This window comes from Orbicella franksi, chromosome 4 (assembly GCF_964199315.1).
Source record: "Orbicella franksi chromosome 4, jaOrbFran1.1, whole genome shotgun sequence".
NCBI lineage: Eukaryota > Metazoa > Cnidaria > Anthozoa > Scleractinia > Merulinidae > Orbicella > Orbicella franksi.
The window spans coordinates 15,934,972-15,953,526 of NC_138148.1; the positions used below are offsets into that span (position 1 = coordinate 15,934,972).

An 18,555-nucleotide genomic window follows, 5' to 3' on the forward strand; every position below is an offset into this window, starting at 1 on the left:
TGAAACGCTAAACGACTTAACCCTTTTGGGACCAGATTTTCACCAAAAAATACCGTTTAATCAGCTTTTTTGGCTGCCGTGACGCTAAATGGGCCTAATTAAGTCTTGCTTAAAAAAGCTATGTTTTACCAAAAAGATAGATTTCCCGAAGATTAGGTACAAAATTGTGCAGTATTTCAATTCGGTGCATGCGCATAAGCCAAAATTTGGACTTAATTATGAGCAATTATGAGAAGTGGACCTTGATCAGTTATAGGCATAGTGGACCATTTTACCACCATTTTTGCACCAAAACTGATAACATTGTTTTTCAATTTGTCACGTCCGAATGCCGTCGATATCCAAAATCGACCGTTGTACCGAAAGGTTCATCTTAGCTCTACTATCTGCTTATCAAGAATATCTGGTGACATTTAAATTAATGACGTCACAAGTGGTACAAAGAGCACGACCATTAATTACGCGTATATGCGTAACTGGGGCTTAAAGGGTGAATGCGGTCGTTAGTATCAGTTTAGGAACATTTTTTTTAAAAGACAACGCTTTTGAGATTCAAATACATGTTTCGACAGTAACTTCTGTCATCGTCAGTTTATTATTTTATCAGTTAACAAGAAAGTGAAATCAAATGTTACATGTATGTCTTTCAGGGTATCGAATATCATTACATTACTTCGTATGATGCAAGTAAAACAAGAAGTGTTAAAAGGTTGCCACGCTATCCTACAGTCAATAAGTTACAACTGGACGTAAGTCGCGGACTGGACAATGATCAGTCGCTCACAAATTAACGGGTTCTCTGAAGGCAAAATACCCACATGGAGTACACAAAGAATACTTAAACAATCACAGATCAAATGATAATGCATTTCCCAGGACCAAGTAATTCCCTTCATGTGAGTAAACGACACTCCCAGTAATGAATGTAGCAGACCATTTTGTTTCTAGCACCAAGGCCCATGGTTCCACGACAGCGGCAACTGTAGTATCGAAATCCTTGGTCGACAATGCTGGATAAGGTGTGCATCTGTGCGTCATTCGATGAACAGGTCACTCCAATAATCTTTACATCCTGCGGAATGGTAGAAAGAATAACAACGAAGACACCAATGAATTGAAATGCAGAAATAACAAGGGCACTCAATAGCAGCTAATAGTCCAGGTCTTCAAATGTATGTTCGAAGAAGAACCTACGTAATGTCGCTATAGGAAATCGTATGAATTGCTCGTATGTGTCGCGAGTTATAACCACAAGTCTTAAGACTATATAATGCAATTTGAGAGCTTCCAAAACAATACTAGAGACCATAAATTAAAAATGCTGGAGGAATTCATGCATTTTTGCTTAAACAATCCATACTAAAATTTTGATGCGACCGTAAAGCTACTCTGCACATAAAAGATCTCATTAGTTTCCAAAGTTAAGTTCTCTTCATCCCCTTATTCATGCCATACATTTAATCAAATTTATGATGCGTTAGACCGAATTTTCTCTACGTTGTTCCAAAACACTATATGCTACCAAAAAAAACCAAATGACAGCATTGGATTTTCAAAACTGGTACTTCTCCGAGTATTGTTTCTTCGTCTGGATAGGATGCTACGTAGGCTGAAGTTATCCCAAGTTCTTCTGCCACTATTTTTCAAGTTTCTTCAACACCATATTCGCTAGTATCCAGTTAGACAGGTGACGACAGGCTATGTATCTTGGTTAAGCACCCAAACCGAGACAGAGAATGGAGTTCTAAACATCCACAATCAGTTCATAAGTCTTGATCTATCACCGCGTCGTTAAAGAGCTACCCTCAGTTGCGGAAATTCCTGATAAACATACCAGCCCTTCCGGTGTATTAGAAAAAGCCATGGCAATTAATTCTGGGATTAACCCTGCGATGGACCAGCATCCCACCCGACAGGGAGAAGAAATACTCCGGTAACAGAAACAAGATCCAGCAAGATGGGACGCGTGCCCGAAAGGAGGAGGTCGCTTTCGAGAAGTAGTCGCTAATGCGTAATAACACGAATTGCATACAAACTTACTTTCAATTCTTTCAGAACAACGTCAACGTTTGCATCTGAACCACTATTGACACCGGTAGAACTCTCCATTTTGTAATGACAATAACTCAGGTTTCCAGGGCCTGGTGGACCTGGACTGCCCGGAAGGCCTTGAGAACCATCACTTCCGCGGGGTCCGACAGGGCCCTGGGACCCTGCAGAGCCATTGAAGCCTCTTTCACCAATGGCACCAGTGGGACCTCGAGTTCCATTGATGCCTGAATTTCCAGGAGGGCCTGGCGGTCCAACTGGGCCAGTCTTCTTACTAACATCGTTGATCTAACAATTGGACGAAAATCCTGTTATCAATTCTCCCTTACTTCCCTATTACTTGTTTCTTCTTTAAATTAATCACACAGTTGCAATAAAACCCGTTCTTAACGTAGAGATCATTTAAATAAAAACTCTTCTTGATTCGGTTTTATGACTTACAAAGTGTTGATGATATTTTTATGGGAAAGTTAAGCTAAGATTAGAACCCACATGAGGACCATAATGTGCTTGCACAGATCCACATAGGACCACATAATGAGATTGTTAAGTTTCATAGCAAAGATGCAATCATTTTTAGGTTACCGAATACCTTAAGAGCACCTTTAGAGTGGCGTCCAAGCGATGTAGCGCGTTCGGTTTAAACTGTAGATACCTAAACCCTATATCAAATTAAAGTTTACAGAGCTGGCTATCACACTATACCAAGAACTTTCCGAAATAAAATGAATTGCCGAATTTGTCACGACCTCTAATTGTGAGCGTCCGAATCATCTTTTGGGTCCCTTTAGAAAGCTACAAGGCAAAGGGAATTTGTTCGTTTGCTCTCAAATTTGGACAGTAGCTAGTTTGACATAGAAACAGGAAAACTCAGTTGCAAATTTTTCATTTCTAAATATTTTTTTCTCTGAGAGCGATTTTTCTACGATCACTGAATATTTTTTTATCCTATTTCGAAAATGTTCTGTGACTTTTCAATGAAATTGAATACGGCGAATCGCAGATACGTTTTCTAGCACTTTGGGTCCGGAAACTGAGGAACAAATGAAGTAAGCGTAAAACGAGATTCGCTTTGACTTTTAGCTTTTAAAAAGTGATTCGGACGATCGCAATTGAGAGGTCGTAAAAAATTCGACAATTCATGTTATTTCAAAATTCTTGGTACAGTTTGATATCCAGCTCTATAAGCTTTAATTTGATATGGGGTTTAGGTATCTACAGTTTAAACCGAACGCGCTGCATCGCTTCGAAGAGAGATACCTCTAAAGGTATACGGTAACCTTGAATGCCAGCTCCAGAAGAAAAGTAGTCAAAGCCACCAAGAGGACGCTATCAAGAGCAGGAAGTGGACTGGGCATCTCATAAGAAAACTTAGAGAAAACAACCCTAGGACCGCCTTCGAAAATCGCGCCAAATAGAGTGCAGTGGAGAACAGCGGTGGAAGCGCTAAGCTCCCCTAAGGAGTGAAGTTGGTAATATTGAATATTGTGAGCCTCAGGCGCTCTCGTGTTACCCCTTTTCTTTCCTTTTTTTACACTTCTGCATTATCTCCTTCCATTTAGAAGAAAGTTACCAACTTAAAAATTACAATAATGATAGTACGTGGGGGGAGGGGGGGGGGGAGGGGGGGAGGGGGGGAATTGTCGAAAAGGAGAGAGTGCCCTGGTAGTTCAGTTTTCGAGAATGACTAAAGTCACTGTCAAGCACATATCTGGACTGACAATCAAAATAATGGGCGTTATTTAACAATTATTCCATGAGCGCGCGTTGGATATGAGATGGTAAATAGCCGACGAGGCCCGTAGGGCCGAGTTGGCTATAACCAATCTCATATCCAACAAGCGCGAATGGAATAATTGTTTTATTAAATTCGGTGCGTTTGTGTTCTTGGAGATATAGCTTAATTTTATTGGATTTTAATTTTACAAAACGACCGGAAGTCGATGTGACAAAAACAACAACAAGTGGGAAATCACACGACATGCGCGCCGTTTGTAAAATTACTTGAATGAAAAATTTGAGAGCGAAGCAAGAGAATTTGCTGAATGAAATTGCAATCAAGTAGAATTCAAGAAACGTCTATCAAATGAAGGAGATATAACCTTGGTCAGAAAGTTTGAAGAGCGTTCAAGTTCGAGTCATGGAGAAGAGCCAAATAATTGTGCACTTGCACATTGCCATTGTAATAATGCTGCGGAAAACTTTGATCGCCATGTGACACAGACGTTGTGCCAAAATCATTCTCGACAAGATCTCTCTCAGGATTCCCTTGCTTTGAAAGCCTTGGCATTTCGAGCTGTATGTGTGGAGCTCATTGTTGGTCAGTTTTAGAGTCAAGGACAGAAACTATCTTAGCGTCAGGTTCATCTTCAGAATCTCCAAGGCCACCCTGGTGGTTTTTCGTGGCTGGTAAAGCACCGGGCTTACTTCGGTTCAGCTCAAAACACTCAACTCCTTAAGGTGTTTTTCGCAAGGACAGAATTGTTGGCGCTAGCTATCGTTGATTCTCTCGTCGTCGTCGGCCAAAAAGAGACTGAGATGAAACTAGGTCGTCCTCTGTAGCTGTGCGGAATTCTTGCTCTCGGCCGATCCGAGCTTGCTTAGTCGAACAGTTTCCTCATCTGCTCATTGGAAACTGGTTTCTTTTGGACTACGCCGGCAATTATGCCTGTCTTCCTGCGGCCTTTTACAAATGCATATGCTCTAATAATTTGTTTGCCTGGTCAGAGATAATGGAAAACAGTTTGTTGGGCGGCGGCGTGCGAAGGAAATGACCAACTGGCGGCTTTAATGGATTTAATCAATGAACTTTTGCAATAAGTGTCTCCTTTCTTCCTCGCAGACGAGTAAAAACTCTTCAACTGAACATTCAGTTCTTCTTTTGACATTTCTTATATCAGTTTTGAAAATTTGGTGCCACTAGCAAGCCATTCTGTTAAGGTAAAATTTGTTTTTGTTACATAATCTTCATGAATGCGTAAAATCTCGTCGGTCATATTTTAATTTTGCAACTATACGTACCGTTAAATAATCTTATCTCGAACTTTGTGGCTTTTTTGTTGTTACTGGAACGGCATTGTCCATAATTTCCTGTATTTCCCGTGTAGATAGCTCACCGAATGTGTTTTTTTTCATCCATTTTTTTTGTCGACGAAACTTCGCTTCATGCGAAAAAGCTCATGCCGAGCGACATTTGCCGCTTTCATCTCCATATAAGGTCAAACGCAGGTATAATGGTTGGTAACCGAGATCCAGTGAACCTATCAGAAAGCTAGAATTGTATTATCCGAAGCTGAGAATTTAAGAGTAAATGTCAGTAAAAATCAAAGAAAATTCTAAAAATGTGGCCACGGTCGAAAAATCGATTTTGCTCATACTTTGCCAGTTTGAAGGCCTAGGTAAGTAACTGACGGAAATCAAGTTAGTTTTTTGAAATATCCAATATAACGGCAGAAATTCCCGAAAAACGGTTATCGCACCGAAAGCTCAGATTTCACTTCGCGATAATCCGAAATTTTACACTTTTCAGCTTCTTGCTACACAGTCGTTTACATCGCTGTGAAACGTTCTCAACTTTAAATGTATACATTGATTCTTCCTTAATCAAAAGATAGAGATTGGTTTTATTTCTTGTGTTTTCTGGCCGAACTGAGCCCCAATTAAGTAGACATACTTTTCTAATTAAAACAAAACTCAAAAGTTATGCAAATTCAGTGAGGAAAAACGCTGACCGGTAGTGCTTCAAATTGTCTGATATTCTAGCAGAAGACAGTTCAGCCAATGAATTGTAGGCCTACAGTTTCATTTTTGTGGGATCTACTTGCAATTTTGCATGAACGCCGATCAAAAATCGAGAAAATTGCAATTCAGCCCCTTTGAAATTTGCAATGTAACGCAATACGCTAAAATAGGTAAGACCATTTTTGTTGGCTTGAGACAGGACAATCAAAGCCTACTAATGTCTTTTACATTTGAAAAGCTTTAAAATTAGTATTTTATTTACAAAAAAAATCGCCGACAAGAGTTTAAAAAAAAGCGAAAAAGAAACACCAAACTTTTAAATCGCACTCTCCATCTTCTCGCTGCCCAGTGTCACGTTCGAGCGATTTTTCAAGGGGAATTTGAAACCATTTTTTCACCGTTCAAAATGAGTCAAATTTTAATAACAAGATCTTTGCGAAATCATGCATTAATAAGAGAAGATTGCCCAGTTAACCCGCTGAACGAAGTAAAAAAGGTCCCAATAGTATATACATATTGGAACGATGTTAGGGATTACAAGCTTTATGCCGTCGCCAGCTAGTAGGAGGCCATCTATTCCCACGAAAAGTTAATGTTGTATCGATAACCAAGCAAACAACGCACTTATCAAAGAAGAATCGAAGTAAGCTGGATGAATTAAAGACGCCCCGCACGAGTTCGTTCTTCAATACGGTGGAATTTGTGCCGGCACGCAGTTACGGTCATACCGCTCATACAGTGTAACAAGGATATCAAAAGCCACTAAAAGTCCTTCAGATTTTATCGCATTGAGACATACGTGAAGAATATTTTTGGCGAATGTGTGCGTTTTGAGAAACCGAGAAACTTCTTGGAATCAACAATCTCATTGATTAGGCCAGGAGCCCATGACCGGCTCCTGATTAGGTACAGGTCCAGAAGTTGATTCATGTCACTCAAGGATCTGTGGAAATTACACACACAGCAAATGGAAATTTTTTCAAGTCCGTGAATTTACTTAACAAATAAAGAAGCCCCGACTGTGCTCTGTTCTGTTGTAAAGCACGCAGGAAGCGGTAGAGCACGAAAGAAGTGTAGGGGAAAACACGAGACGTAGTCGAGTGTTTTTCCCTGCTTCTTGAGTGCTCTACCGCTTCCTAAGTGCTTTACAACAGAACAGAGCACAGTCGAGGCTTCTTTATTTGTTTTATGATAAAGAATCAGATAATTTCCCTACACATTCAGCTGAATTTTCAAACCAAACTTTATTTTCCAAACGAGCAAAAGTGGCGTCAGCCGTGCACTGTTCTCTGATAAAGCACGCTAAAATAAGCCAATCAAAATCCTTGCTAGAATTGTTCAAATAATTTGATTGGCTAACGAAGCGACAGCTGTCAATCACAAACTGGACTTCAGCTAAGCTTTCAGTTTCGAGAAGTTTGAGCGGCTTTCGAGAGAAGAACGATGCCTTCAAAGTTCGCTTTTAAGTTAATTTTTAAATACGGATCTCAAGGCAGGTAAAGGTTTATAGTCCAGAGGAATCCGGTCGTATTGTGGCCCATGAAAACGAGCACTTTTCCAGTGGAAATTACGAAACGCGGAGCTCAAAGCTTGTGGATGAAAATGCGAAATGCCGGGTTGAATTTGAAAGGAGCTACAGTTATTTACGGCTTGTAGCCGCATGCAGCAAGATTGCCCGAACTAGCGTAAAAGTTAGAAAGACTTAACGGCTCCCACTGGTTCTACTTCGAGCACAGAAGAGAACATCAGAGCAAGTTTTGCACTGACCACTCGTCGGTTTACTTCGCTGAGATGACCGGAGAACGAGCGTTACTACACTGCATGTAAGTGTTGTTTGAGCAAATGAGCATACAGCTATACATGTTTTGTCGGCGGGAATCTAGCAAAACTTGTTATTTTAGTACAGTTTTAACACTACTGTTGCTAACAATGGTCTCTGTGAGCCATATTTACTGCAGAAAAATAGCTCGCTTCCAGTGCGTTTGTCTGAGTCACAGGGGATGTTTAATTTGGGTCAAATTTGTCAAAATTCCGAAGCAAAAATTTGGAAGCCAACTTACCGTCATCAACCCGTGCTCTGTTCTCTGATAAAGCACACTGTTTCAACCAATCAGAGCGCGCGTTATATGGAAACTTTATTATAATAGAAGATTCAGAACAGTTCTTCCCTGTGGGCTCAGGCGCGCCAGTAACGACTGAAGTCTTTGATGAACAGAGAACCAGAAACTCTCCTCAATGATAACAACACATATTCCTCCTTGACTTGCACCTGCTGGCTTGTACTTTAAAATCAGTCTGACCTGATAAAAAGCAACACGCCAGTCCTTGTGCTAAAAGTTTTCATCATTGAAGGAAGTCGAGGTAGGCAAATACTTTAGGAATAATAAATAAATAATTTCCGTAGTTTTAACGGTCACACCCTCAATGACTATCCAGAAGCAAGGTAGTCCTCTTCTGGCCCTCTCCTTGTCAAGCAACGTCGAGAGGGAGGGTCCCTCTCTCTCGGCTCTCTCCCGACGTTTCGTGACAGAGAAAGGGCCAGAACTGGACTAGAAGCAAGGGAAAAAAAATTGACGCGCGCAAGAATGTCACCAATGTTGCACACACGCAATTTGCTTAATTACGTTTGGCCACCTTGTTGCAACATCCAACATCTTACAGGATACTTGTGTTTTCGAATTATTTCTTGTTAATTATTTGAACTGAAAAGCTTGTTAAACCAGGGTCGAAGAAAGGCTCGTCAACTGAATGAGGCAGTAGTTGGTGGTATAAAACGATCCACAAGACTACATGATAAAGCATGATAAAGAGTAGGTAGCACTAATTTTTTCAGAAGTGTAAACCACAACGTAGCTTAAAGATATACCGACATGTCATTGGCTACAAAAATGCTTCATGCTTCAGTGCTAAATAGCAATGAAAACCAACCGTGGCGTCACAAATTTGGTTTGTAAACAAGGCAATTTTTATCAGGAGTTTTCTCTCATCCCCACCCCAGCGTTATCAATGCAATTCAACTCTTTTCTCTTCCTGCCTCGCCCTGCAAGTAGATCATGAAACTGATACTGGCGTCTCTTTTTCCACCCCGATCAATGAGCTGAATGCAAAGGTAGGCTTTTTGTACTGGACGAAGCTTCAAAGGAAAGCAAACTGATATCTGAATATCGCATAATTTGAAAAAGCGATTGAAGGTTGAGTTCTGGAGAAAGCTCCATCATCTTCTACAGATTTAACGCATCTTCCAAGTCCGTCACGTACTCGCTGCATAGTAGCACCGTGGATTGCAGTGTAAAGCTCTAGTACGCGTTGTTATTTGAGAAAACTGAACAGTGCGTTTTAGCCGTCCCGAATATCCTTGCTCCTGCAGATTTGAATTGTTTCTGGGAGGAGTTATCTAAACGCAAAGGGAATCTAAGAGCAACTGGTGGGGAAATACTTTGAACGCTTCAAACACTCCGTCACTTATCCCGAAGCTGCATAAATTACTTGACCTTCGCCACAGATTGTCATTTCCAAGATTGTAGCATCGGCCAAGTGTATCATGCGTGACACAAAACAGGGAGAGTTAGGGAGCGATTAAGTTTGGCTCTACTCGTGTTTTTTAGCTATTACAGGCAATTTCTAAGTTAAATATTATTTCTAAAGCGTTTCAACCGTTAAAGACATTAATAAGCTTTGATTGTCCTGTCTCAAGCCAACAAAAGATTTTTACTTATTCTAGCGTGTTGCGTTACATTGCAAATTTCAAAGGGGCTGAATTGCAATTTTCTCGATTTTTGATCGGCGTTCATGCAAAATTGCTGGTAGATCCCACAAAAATGAACCCGTAAGCCAAAATGCATCGACTGAACTGTCTTTTGCTAGAATATCAGACGATTTGAAGCACTACCGGTCAGCGTTTTTCCTCACTGAATTTGCATAACGTTTGAGTTTTGTTTTAATTGGAAAAGTATGTCTACTTAATCGGGGCTCAGTTCGGCCAGAAAACACAAGAAATAAAACCAATCTCTATCTTTTGATTAAGGAAGAATCAATGTATACATTTAAAGTTGAGAACGTTTGACAGCGATGTAAACGACTGTGTAGCAAAAAGCTGAAAAGTGTAAAATTTCGGGTTACCGCGAAGTGAAATCTAAGCTTTCGGTGCGATAACCGTTTTTCGTGAATTTCTGCCGTTATATTGGATATTTCAAAAAACTAACTTGATTTCCGTCAGTTACTTACCTAGGCCTTCAAACTGGCAAAGTATGAGCAAAATCGATTTTTCGACCGTGGCCACGATTTCTTTGATTTTTAGTGGCAATTATTCTTAATAATGACCGTTATTCTCCAATAGCAGAGGAAAAGGACAAATCTGGAGAAGCAGTGAAAACAAGACGCTCAAGTAATCTTTTTAAAACAAAGTGAATTTAAATGTTATGTATTTACCTTGTCTAAAAGAGACGTGTTCAAAAGCATAATGTGCTTCTGCAACGTACCAAGTTCAATCTGTAGCTCCTCCTTTACCATCGATATCTGAATTGATTAATACAAGAAAATGCAAAGATTAGCGTATCAGAATTACCATTACATTTCCGACCGCAGTTGTCAGTATATGTCAATTCATTGGTGTCGGTGACCATTTATTTTCATTTTTTTAATGTAATTCCAATAATATCGGAACTATGTCGACTAGAAAGAACTGCCACAGTTAAAACAATTTGAGCTTGCATTTTAGACTGACCATTAAGCATATAAACTGAGTATAAAGCGTTGCTAAATTCTTCTTGACTGTTCTCCTATCATAAATATAGTAATACAAACCACGACAAAAAATGTTCAAGAAATACGTAAGGATTCATAAATAATCCGATGACTGAAAGCTCATAATGCAGGGTGCGGCTCGAGAGAAAGTAATGCTGTGTTAATTCATTCTCACTTGTAAGCAACATTTAGTGCAGGTCTTATTAACTCTCTGTTACTTCAAACTATTTCTTCATAAGCAGTGAATATGTCATATCTTTGTTGTGGGTATAATATTCAGTGCTATTATGTTTCCGGAAAGTTCCATTAGAAACTGCCTATGGGATAAAGTTTCTAATAATAGGTTGTACACGTGTAGATGTTAGTCAACTGATAAAAGGCAAACAAACGGTTTCACTGGGATGCTTGACTTTCAGGATAGACAAACAGACTCGAAGCAGTTTTAATCTTTCTTCTTTCGACAAACACCTTCTTAGCTTGAGTTTAATTTTTACGTGCCCTCACCTCTAACTCTGTGCGTGAGAGATTTTTTGCCGCCTTTTCGATGTCTTCGATCAAATTTCGTGACTCGTTTTCCAGCCTTTCCAATCTTTTGTTTGTTGAATTAAAAAAGCTCTCAGGATTTCCGGAGGTGTTATCGTCGTCCAAGGACGTATTTCCTCCGGCAGCAAGTTTGTTTTTCTTGGCTTGTATTTCTCTAATTTCTTGTTTGGTTTCATTCAGACTTCCCCAGAGTTTCTCTGTGTCGCCGACAGATTTTCCTGTTGAGTGCGAAAACAGATACATTGCGTTCCGTAAATCTCCTCAATTTAAAACACATCAAACACGCCCTGTTAATGACGAAATAACGGAATCTGTAAACCAAACGGTGAATCGATGCATATCTGCTGTGTACGAGATTAGATTAGCTAAGGTGACTAACAGAAAACTTAGGCTAAATTTAATTTTACCAACAGCTCAGTATCAGTATAAACTTGACTTGAAAACAGGTTAATTAATTCCGCGTTATGCTATGCGGTGGGTAAATACGGTTGCTATTCTGTCGATGTATTGCCCTGCAGGTGAACTCTTTTTCAAAATTCTTTAAATATTTGACCTGCTACAGAAATAAGCTTTAAAATATGTGAATTAGACCTTATCGAAACGTTTCAGGAACAAGGGGTTAAATTGTTCGGGTAGGGTGAGAGAAGGCCTCAGCTTGAAATATATCCGTGTGTACAAAATGGTAGAAAGGGATTCTACTGACTGAAACCAACTGATATAATGGTAAAATTATGAAACAGAATAGCTCAATATCATTCAGTTAAAAATAATAATAATAATAATAATAATAATAGAAAAAACCAGTGAACACAAAATCGTCAAATAAGGCTATTCAAATACCTCTGGGTAATCGATTAACACCGCAATCATCGTTCTGTCCACGGTCCCTGCTGATGATCCAAATGTTTAAGACAAGTGAAACAGTGGAGGTGACCAGTAAGACTGCAACCAGGACTCGGAGAGAATAAACCTCCTTTCGAATTCTTTCGATGCTGACAGAATTCTGCGTCAAATCATCTTTCAATAAGCTCTTGGAACTTTCAGGTGTTCCTTTGAAGCTTTCCTCTGGAATGGAGTGTAAATTGCGACGTGAATGCTTGTCGTTTTGTAACTCAAGTTGGAAGCTGTCTTCACTCTGAACGATTTCTTCATCAGGTTTTTCTGAGCTGAACGTTTCAATTGGCTGCACTTTGACTTTTTTACTTCGAAACGCCATTGGCTCTTGAAACATTGAGTGGAGACTTTTTACACAAGTCTTATCATGCGATGGATATGGCCCTGTGGTCCTGACTCTATTAATGAGACCACGTGGTTTAAGTTGACACCCAGTCTGAAGATTCAATCGTGCTTTGTCATCACTGGTATAACAATTCAATTAAAAGTAAACACATCTACGACTTTACTTAGTGGAGAATACTTGGGTCCCCCGGGACTGAGCAGGCGGCGTTGGACACGGTTCACGTGACAGTATTCGACCAATCATATGTCGTCTCAGCCGGAGCAATGGCGGACACATTTTTGGTTGCGAATGGAGAGTAGGTTGTCGTTTCTCGACCGATTTCTGCATTCATCATGAGATTCAAACGAACCTTTTCTAGGTGCCGCTATTGTAATATCTAGACCAGTTATTTGCCAAGCCTCAAGCTTTGGTAAGCAATTTTTGCATCAGAACTGGTCAATGGAAATCATGCTATGTTGAAAACGTTTGTTTACCACACGCGCTTGACATGGGTATTCTTTTAGTCGTTTGTGGGGTAACAGGGATCAGTATTGTGAATTATTTTTTCGTGAAACTTTAGTTCGAGAGTTGAACTTTTAGGAAAGTTCGGCGGGCCCAGGCGGGCCCCGTCGTTTCAACGGTCAAAATCGGGCTTGAAGTTGGGGCATTTTCCTTGATTTGTCAGATGTTCGCGGTATTTCGCGGGAGTGATTGTGTGATTTCTACCCTTGTTATTTTGTGGCTCGGCTTGTTCCCTTTACATCTTAATGTTTTCTTGTTTGTTTGTTTGTTTTTGTAGTAAGTATGCCATCCGTTTGTTTGGCCGATGTTCAAGATTTTTGGATCCTGCTTTGGATTCTAGTCTATTAAAGATATCATCTCATTTACAGTGAATTTTCACTATCATGATCGCTGCCTGTCTTGAACTGTTATCTCTAACAGAAATTTACTACTCTTGGATCGGATGTTATTGTTCAGTCGTCTATGGCTGATAATTTTAGAAAGCTGCATGGCAATCCCAAGTTTTAAGACCTACTGCAAGTGTTCAGTACAGTGCATCTGCTTGTATTTTCAAATGTTGTTGCAATTTAGTTATCTCAGTCAAAATATCTCACTATAGATGATCTAGGATACAGTTACATGCTAGATTATTCTGAATTCAGTTGGTCATAGTCATTACGAGTCAACATGAGGAAGTGCTGTGGAGACTGTTTTTAGCAGAATATTTAACAGCAAACGTAGGAAATGTTAATATCGGTACATGATCACTGTGTTGTTGACCACAGGACTTGCAGTAAATAATAAATTTTAAACTGATAGATATTTCAAATGACCTGCATAGCACTCTTCTGGGTAAGGAGCTCCCTTTAGTTTACACAAGTTACATTGAACCTTAAACTTTAGCAGAGTTGTGATATGAGGACATGCAATGAAGGCACAGGACCATGAGCAATTCAGTCATTGCTAATTGACCGTGCCTATCATTCACAGTCTTCCAGTTTATTAATTTATAAGTGAACTTAATGTTGGCTGCTGTTTCCAGAATATGGTTTTTGTGCTATTTTGCTGGTTTTTTTGGTGTGCTTGTCAGTGCTTTGCAAACATTCAGTTTAAAAAGCATACTTTGGAATTGAATTATTATTTGCAAGTAAATGTAAGTCTTTTTTTTTTTTCACATCTCCCATCTGCAATTTTAGTTGCAACCACTTTAAATAGCATGAAGTATATTATTTGTCCAAAGCATTCATTTCATGTAACTCAACCAAGCCTTCTTCCCATTGAGCCTGATTTCCCTTTTACATGGCCTCACATGTACTGAGAACCCAGGAATGGACACTTGGAGCAGATACAAGTTACATCCAACACCTAAGCACTAGGCGAAGAGAAATCTCAAACTCTCATCATTTTGAACATTGATATTGCCAGTGGCAATGTCTGAGGCAAAGTCATTTGTAGACCCTTTTACTTTAAATACATTCAAGGAAGTTGAACAAGACAAAAGTCGTGTTATCCCATTGTCTACAAAATAGATCCACACAGTACATATTTAATCTTGGATTTGTAAGTTGAACAAGGATTTGCCGGAAGTGTGACCTGGTATAGGGGACAAATACAATTATTTTTTACCACTTACATTGAAGCAAAACATACCCTACTTCTCCCATTAAGCTTCTAGTTTTTTAATTCCATTTATTGCAAATTGTTTTTGTCATTTTGAAAGAGCCATAGCTCATTAGCAAGTTGTTTAAGATTCCTTTTGGTTAATAAGGAAATACAGCGGGCGAAACTCGATTAATCAAGCTTTGCACAAGTTTTCAAGGACAAAACATGGCTTTGATTTCGAATTATTCAACCCTTTTCTTCGTAGGTTTTACTTTTCAGCTCTCTTATCGTCGAACGAAAACATGATATCTGTCAACAACCATGTTGTTGGCCAGCGATACACTGATACACTTCACACACAAGTCGAGCTATCTGAGAAGGAAAGTGCCGAAGGTAGGTTCAATTCCGGCAAGTTAGGATCGAATTCGAAGAGATCAGAAACGGAAATAATTTATTTTTCAACCGTAGAGATTCGACGAACCGCGAAGCTTCGATTCCTACTAAAATCATCTGTTTAGCACTGAAAATGGTTGCTTTGTAAATCGAGCAGAAGTCAACTTTCAACTTTCAACTTTATATTGCTTCCATCACCTATTACAGTATATACTATAAATCGCCTAATATTACTATTTTGATGATACAAAACAAGTGATGAGGGAGTCTATAGAAAAGCCAAAAAAATGCTTGAAATTATATATTCCTAATTTGACATTTTTCAACTAACTGATAATAATTATCAAACTTGAAACAACTCAAAATATCTTATGAAAGGATCAACGAAGCAATAAGTATCAAAAGCTTATTTTATAAAAGGGGTATTTTGCCACTGCTGCTATCTTTGTCTATTATAGATCTTTTTATGTTATTCTTAATTATATTGAAAGATTTGATTTTTCGTGTTTTGATGTCTATACTATTCCATATTTTTGGACCTTGAAAGGCCAAGGAGTATTGGCCAAGTGTAGTTGATTTACGAGGGAGATGACAATCATCTGCATGTCGTGTACCATAACTATGTATTTGATAATTTGCTGAAAAGATGTTTGACAAATTTTTTGGAAGTTGATTATTGTAAAACTTATCATAAAAAATGATTAAATTATCTCCTGTACTTTTAACATTTTTAGCTCCTTCAAGACATTTTCTGTACTCTCTCTATACTGTATTTTAGCTATAGCCCTGACTGCTCTTTTCTGAAGTATTACTATTCTAGATAGTCTAGTAGGATAATTGTTGGCCCATATGACATTACAGTAATGTATGTAAGGGTAAACAAGAGTGTAATATAAGGTTTTGGTCGTTTCTTTGGTTGAAAATTGCCGTACTTTAAACATAATTCCAATACTTTTTGATATTTTACTTGTTACCAAGCTAATATGAGGTTTCCATGTTAGGTTTTCATCTATAACTGTGCCAAGAAACTTACATTCCCTAACTCTGTCAATGATGTTCTCGTCTATCATTAAATTTATAGTCTCATTCATGTTTTTCTTGTTTGAAAATATCATGTAAGTTGTTTTAGAAATATTTAAAGATAATTTATTTGCTTTGAACCATAGAGAAAGTTTAGTTAACTCACCATTTGCTTTTGTAGGTAACTGGTTTAGACTTTTATTTTTGTAAAATATGTTGGTGTCGTCAGCAAATAATGTGAAGGAAAACAAATTTGAGGAAGCACTTATGTCATTGATGTATATCAAGAATAGGAGTGGCCCAAGTCATCTACAGCTATTACTTGGCGTGCGGAACATTTCATGTGGATGTCATTCCAGATTTCTTTCAGCATCGGATGCGAACGAACCTCCTATAAGTCATATTTCCACGTCACCATCAGCGCGTGGAGATGTTTGCCGTTCAGCGATCAGATGAAAATGAGCTCCAGGGAAAATTTCTCCCGACATGCTTTGCGAGTCGTGTCCAACACCGCCTGGGGACTGAAGTTGCTGTGGCTAAATGACCGGAAGCCGGTCAAGGTTTTAAAATCACTAAATGACCGGCAGTCTGATATTTTTCTCAAATTTTAAGGAATCGAAGGAACCCATCCAGTTCAAACTATCACATGTCGATTAAGAACTGCCAGGCGATCTAGAAGAGTTGTATAGATCGTAAGTCTAACGCTTGGTTTACGCTCGGCTCAGAGAGCGAGACCATGGTTTGTGATACTTAGGATTTATTTAGATTGACTGCCGGTCACGGTTTTCAAATCACTAAATGACCGGCAGTCTGACATTTTTCTCAAATTTAAGGAATCGAAGGAACCCATCTATTCTCATACTTATAATGTAGAAAAAATTTTTTGGATCGCTTGAAACTTCTCAGTCGACATATTGTAAGATGGACATGATCGGTTCCCGCGATTCATTAAACTCGGACTACCGGTCATTTAGTAATTTGAAAACCGTGATCGGCAGTCGACCTAATTAACAAATAAAGAAGCCTCGACTGTGCTCTGTTCTGTTGTAAAGCACGCAGGAAGCGGTAGAGCACGAAAGAAGTGTAGGGGAAAACACGAGACGTAGTCGAGTGTTTTTCCCTACTTCTTGAGTGCTCTACCGCTTCCTAAGTGCTTTACAACAGAACAGAGCACAGCCGAGGCTTCTTTATTTGTTTTATGATAAAGAATCCGATAATTTCTCCACGCATTCAGCTGAATTTTCAAACCAAACTTTATTTTCCAAACGAGCAAAAGTGGCGTCAGCGATGCACTGTTCTCTGATAAAGCACGCTAAAATAAGCCAATCACAATCCTTTTTAGAATTGTTCAAATAATTTGATTGGCTAACGAAGCGACAGCTGTCAATCACAAACTGGACTTCAGCTAAGCTTTCAGTTTCGAGAAGTTTGAGCGGCTTTCGAGAGAAGAACGATGCCTTCAAAGTTCGCTTTTAAGTTAATTTTTAAATACGGATCTAAGGGCAGGTAAAGGTTTATAGTCCAGAGGAATCCGGTCGTATTGTGGCCCATGAAAACGAGCACCTTTCCAGTGGAAATTACGAAACGCGGAGCTCAAAGCTTGCGGATGAAAATGCGAAATGCCGAGTTTAATTTGAAAGGAGCTGCAATTATTTACGGCTTGTAGCCGCATGCAGCAAGATTGCCCGAACTAGCGTAAAAATTAGAAAGACTAAACGGTTCCCACTGGTTCTACTCCGAGCACAGAAGAGAATATCAGAGCAAGCTTTGCATTAACCACTCGTCGGTTCACTTCGCTGAGATGACCGGAGAACGAGCGTTACTACACTGCATGTAAGTGTTGTTTAAGCAATTGAGCATTTTTACAAAAATAAAGCTTCTCATCATAAACAGAGACAGTTCAATTGTTGTTTTCTGTCGTTGTTTTACTTCTTAAGTATAATTTCTGCCTTCGTAACAAATATAATGTCCTTATCGAAGCACTGTTTAGGTTGAGAATTTGTTTATTTCGCTATGTGTTTTGTCGGCGGGAATCTAGCAAAACTTGTTATTTTAGTACAGTTTTAACACTACTGTTGCTAACAATGGTCTCTGTGAGCCATATTTACTGCAGACAAATAGCTCGTTTCCACTGCGTTTGTCTGAGTCACAGGGGATGTTTAATTTGGGTCAAATTCGTCAAAATTCCGAAGCAAAAACTTGGAAGCCAACTTACCGTCATCAACCCGTGCTCTGTTCTCTGATAAAGCACGCTGTTTCAGCCAATCAGAGCGCGCGTTATATGGAAACTTTGTTATAAAAGAAATTAAAGTGTCACAAACCATGGTCTAGTTCTCTGAGCCGAGCGTAAACCAAGCGTTTATTAGACTTGTGATCTATAAAGCTCTTCTGAATCGCTTGGGTTGGGATGGGTACCTTCGATTCCTTAAATTTGAGAAAAATATCGGACTGCCTGTCATTTAGTGATTTGAAAACCGCGACCGGCAGTCGACCCAGAAAAATCGTGAGTGTCACAAACCATGAGCCGAGCGTAAACCAAGTGTTAGACTTGCGATCTATGCTGCTCTTCTGGATCGCTTGGCAGTTCTTAATCGACATATGGTAGTTTGAATTGGATGGGTTCCTTCGATTCCTTAAATTTGAGAAAAATATCAGACTGGCGATCATTTAGTGATTTTAAAACCTTGACCGGCTGCCGGTCATTTAGCCTCAATTGAAACAAACTTCAGCCTGCGACATGCAGT

The 18,555-nt window shown here is 39.3% G+C and overlaps 1 protein-coding gene across 1 annotated transcript; it reads right to left on the reverse strand.

Annotated features, from left to right (window-relative positions):
- Window positions 1-332: 332 nt before the first annotated feature.
- Window positions 333-12,517, reverse strand: LOC145484759 (uncharacterized). The gene is made up of 5 exons (XM_081463395.1): window positions 11,917-12,517; window positions 11,038-11,294; window positions 10,219-10,305; window positions 2,041-2,337; window positions 333-1,072 (listed from the first exon to the last, which is right to left on the reverse strand). Exons 1-5 carry the CDS (start codon window positions 12,305-12,307, stop codon window positions 893-895), a joined length of 1,212 nt encoding a protein of 403 aa, XP_081319521.1. The 5' UTR covers window positions 12,308-12,517; the 3' UTR covers window positions 333-892.
- Window positions 12,518-18,555: the final 6,038 nt, after the last annotated feature.

Excerpts from the sequence above, each read along its gene's own strand:
- LOC145484759 (XM_081463395.1), bottom strand. The coding sequence starts at position 12,307 with ATGTTTCAAGAGCCAATGGCGTTTCGAAGTAAAAAAGTCAAAGTGCAG. Across the intron at positions 10,306-11,037 it reads TCTCACGCACAGAGTTAGAG|ATATCGATGGTAAAGGAGGA; the intron begins GTGAGGGCACGT and ends TAATCAATTCAG. Across the intron at positions 1,073-2,040 it reads TTGTTCTGAAAGAATTGAAA|GATGTAAAGATTATTGGAGT; the intron begins GTAAGTTTGTAT and ends ACCATTCCGCAG.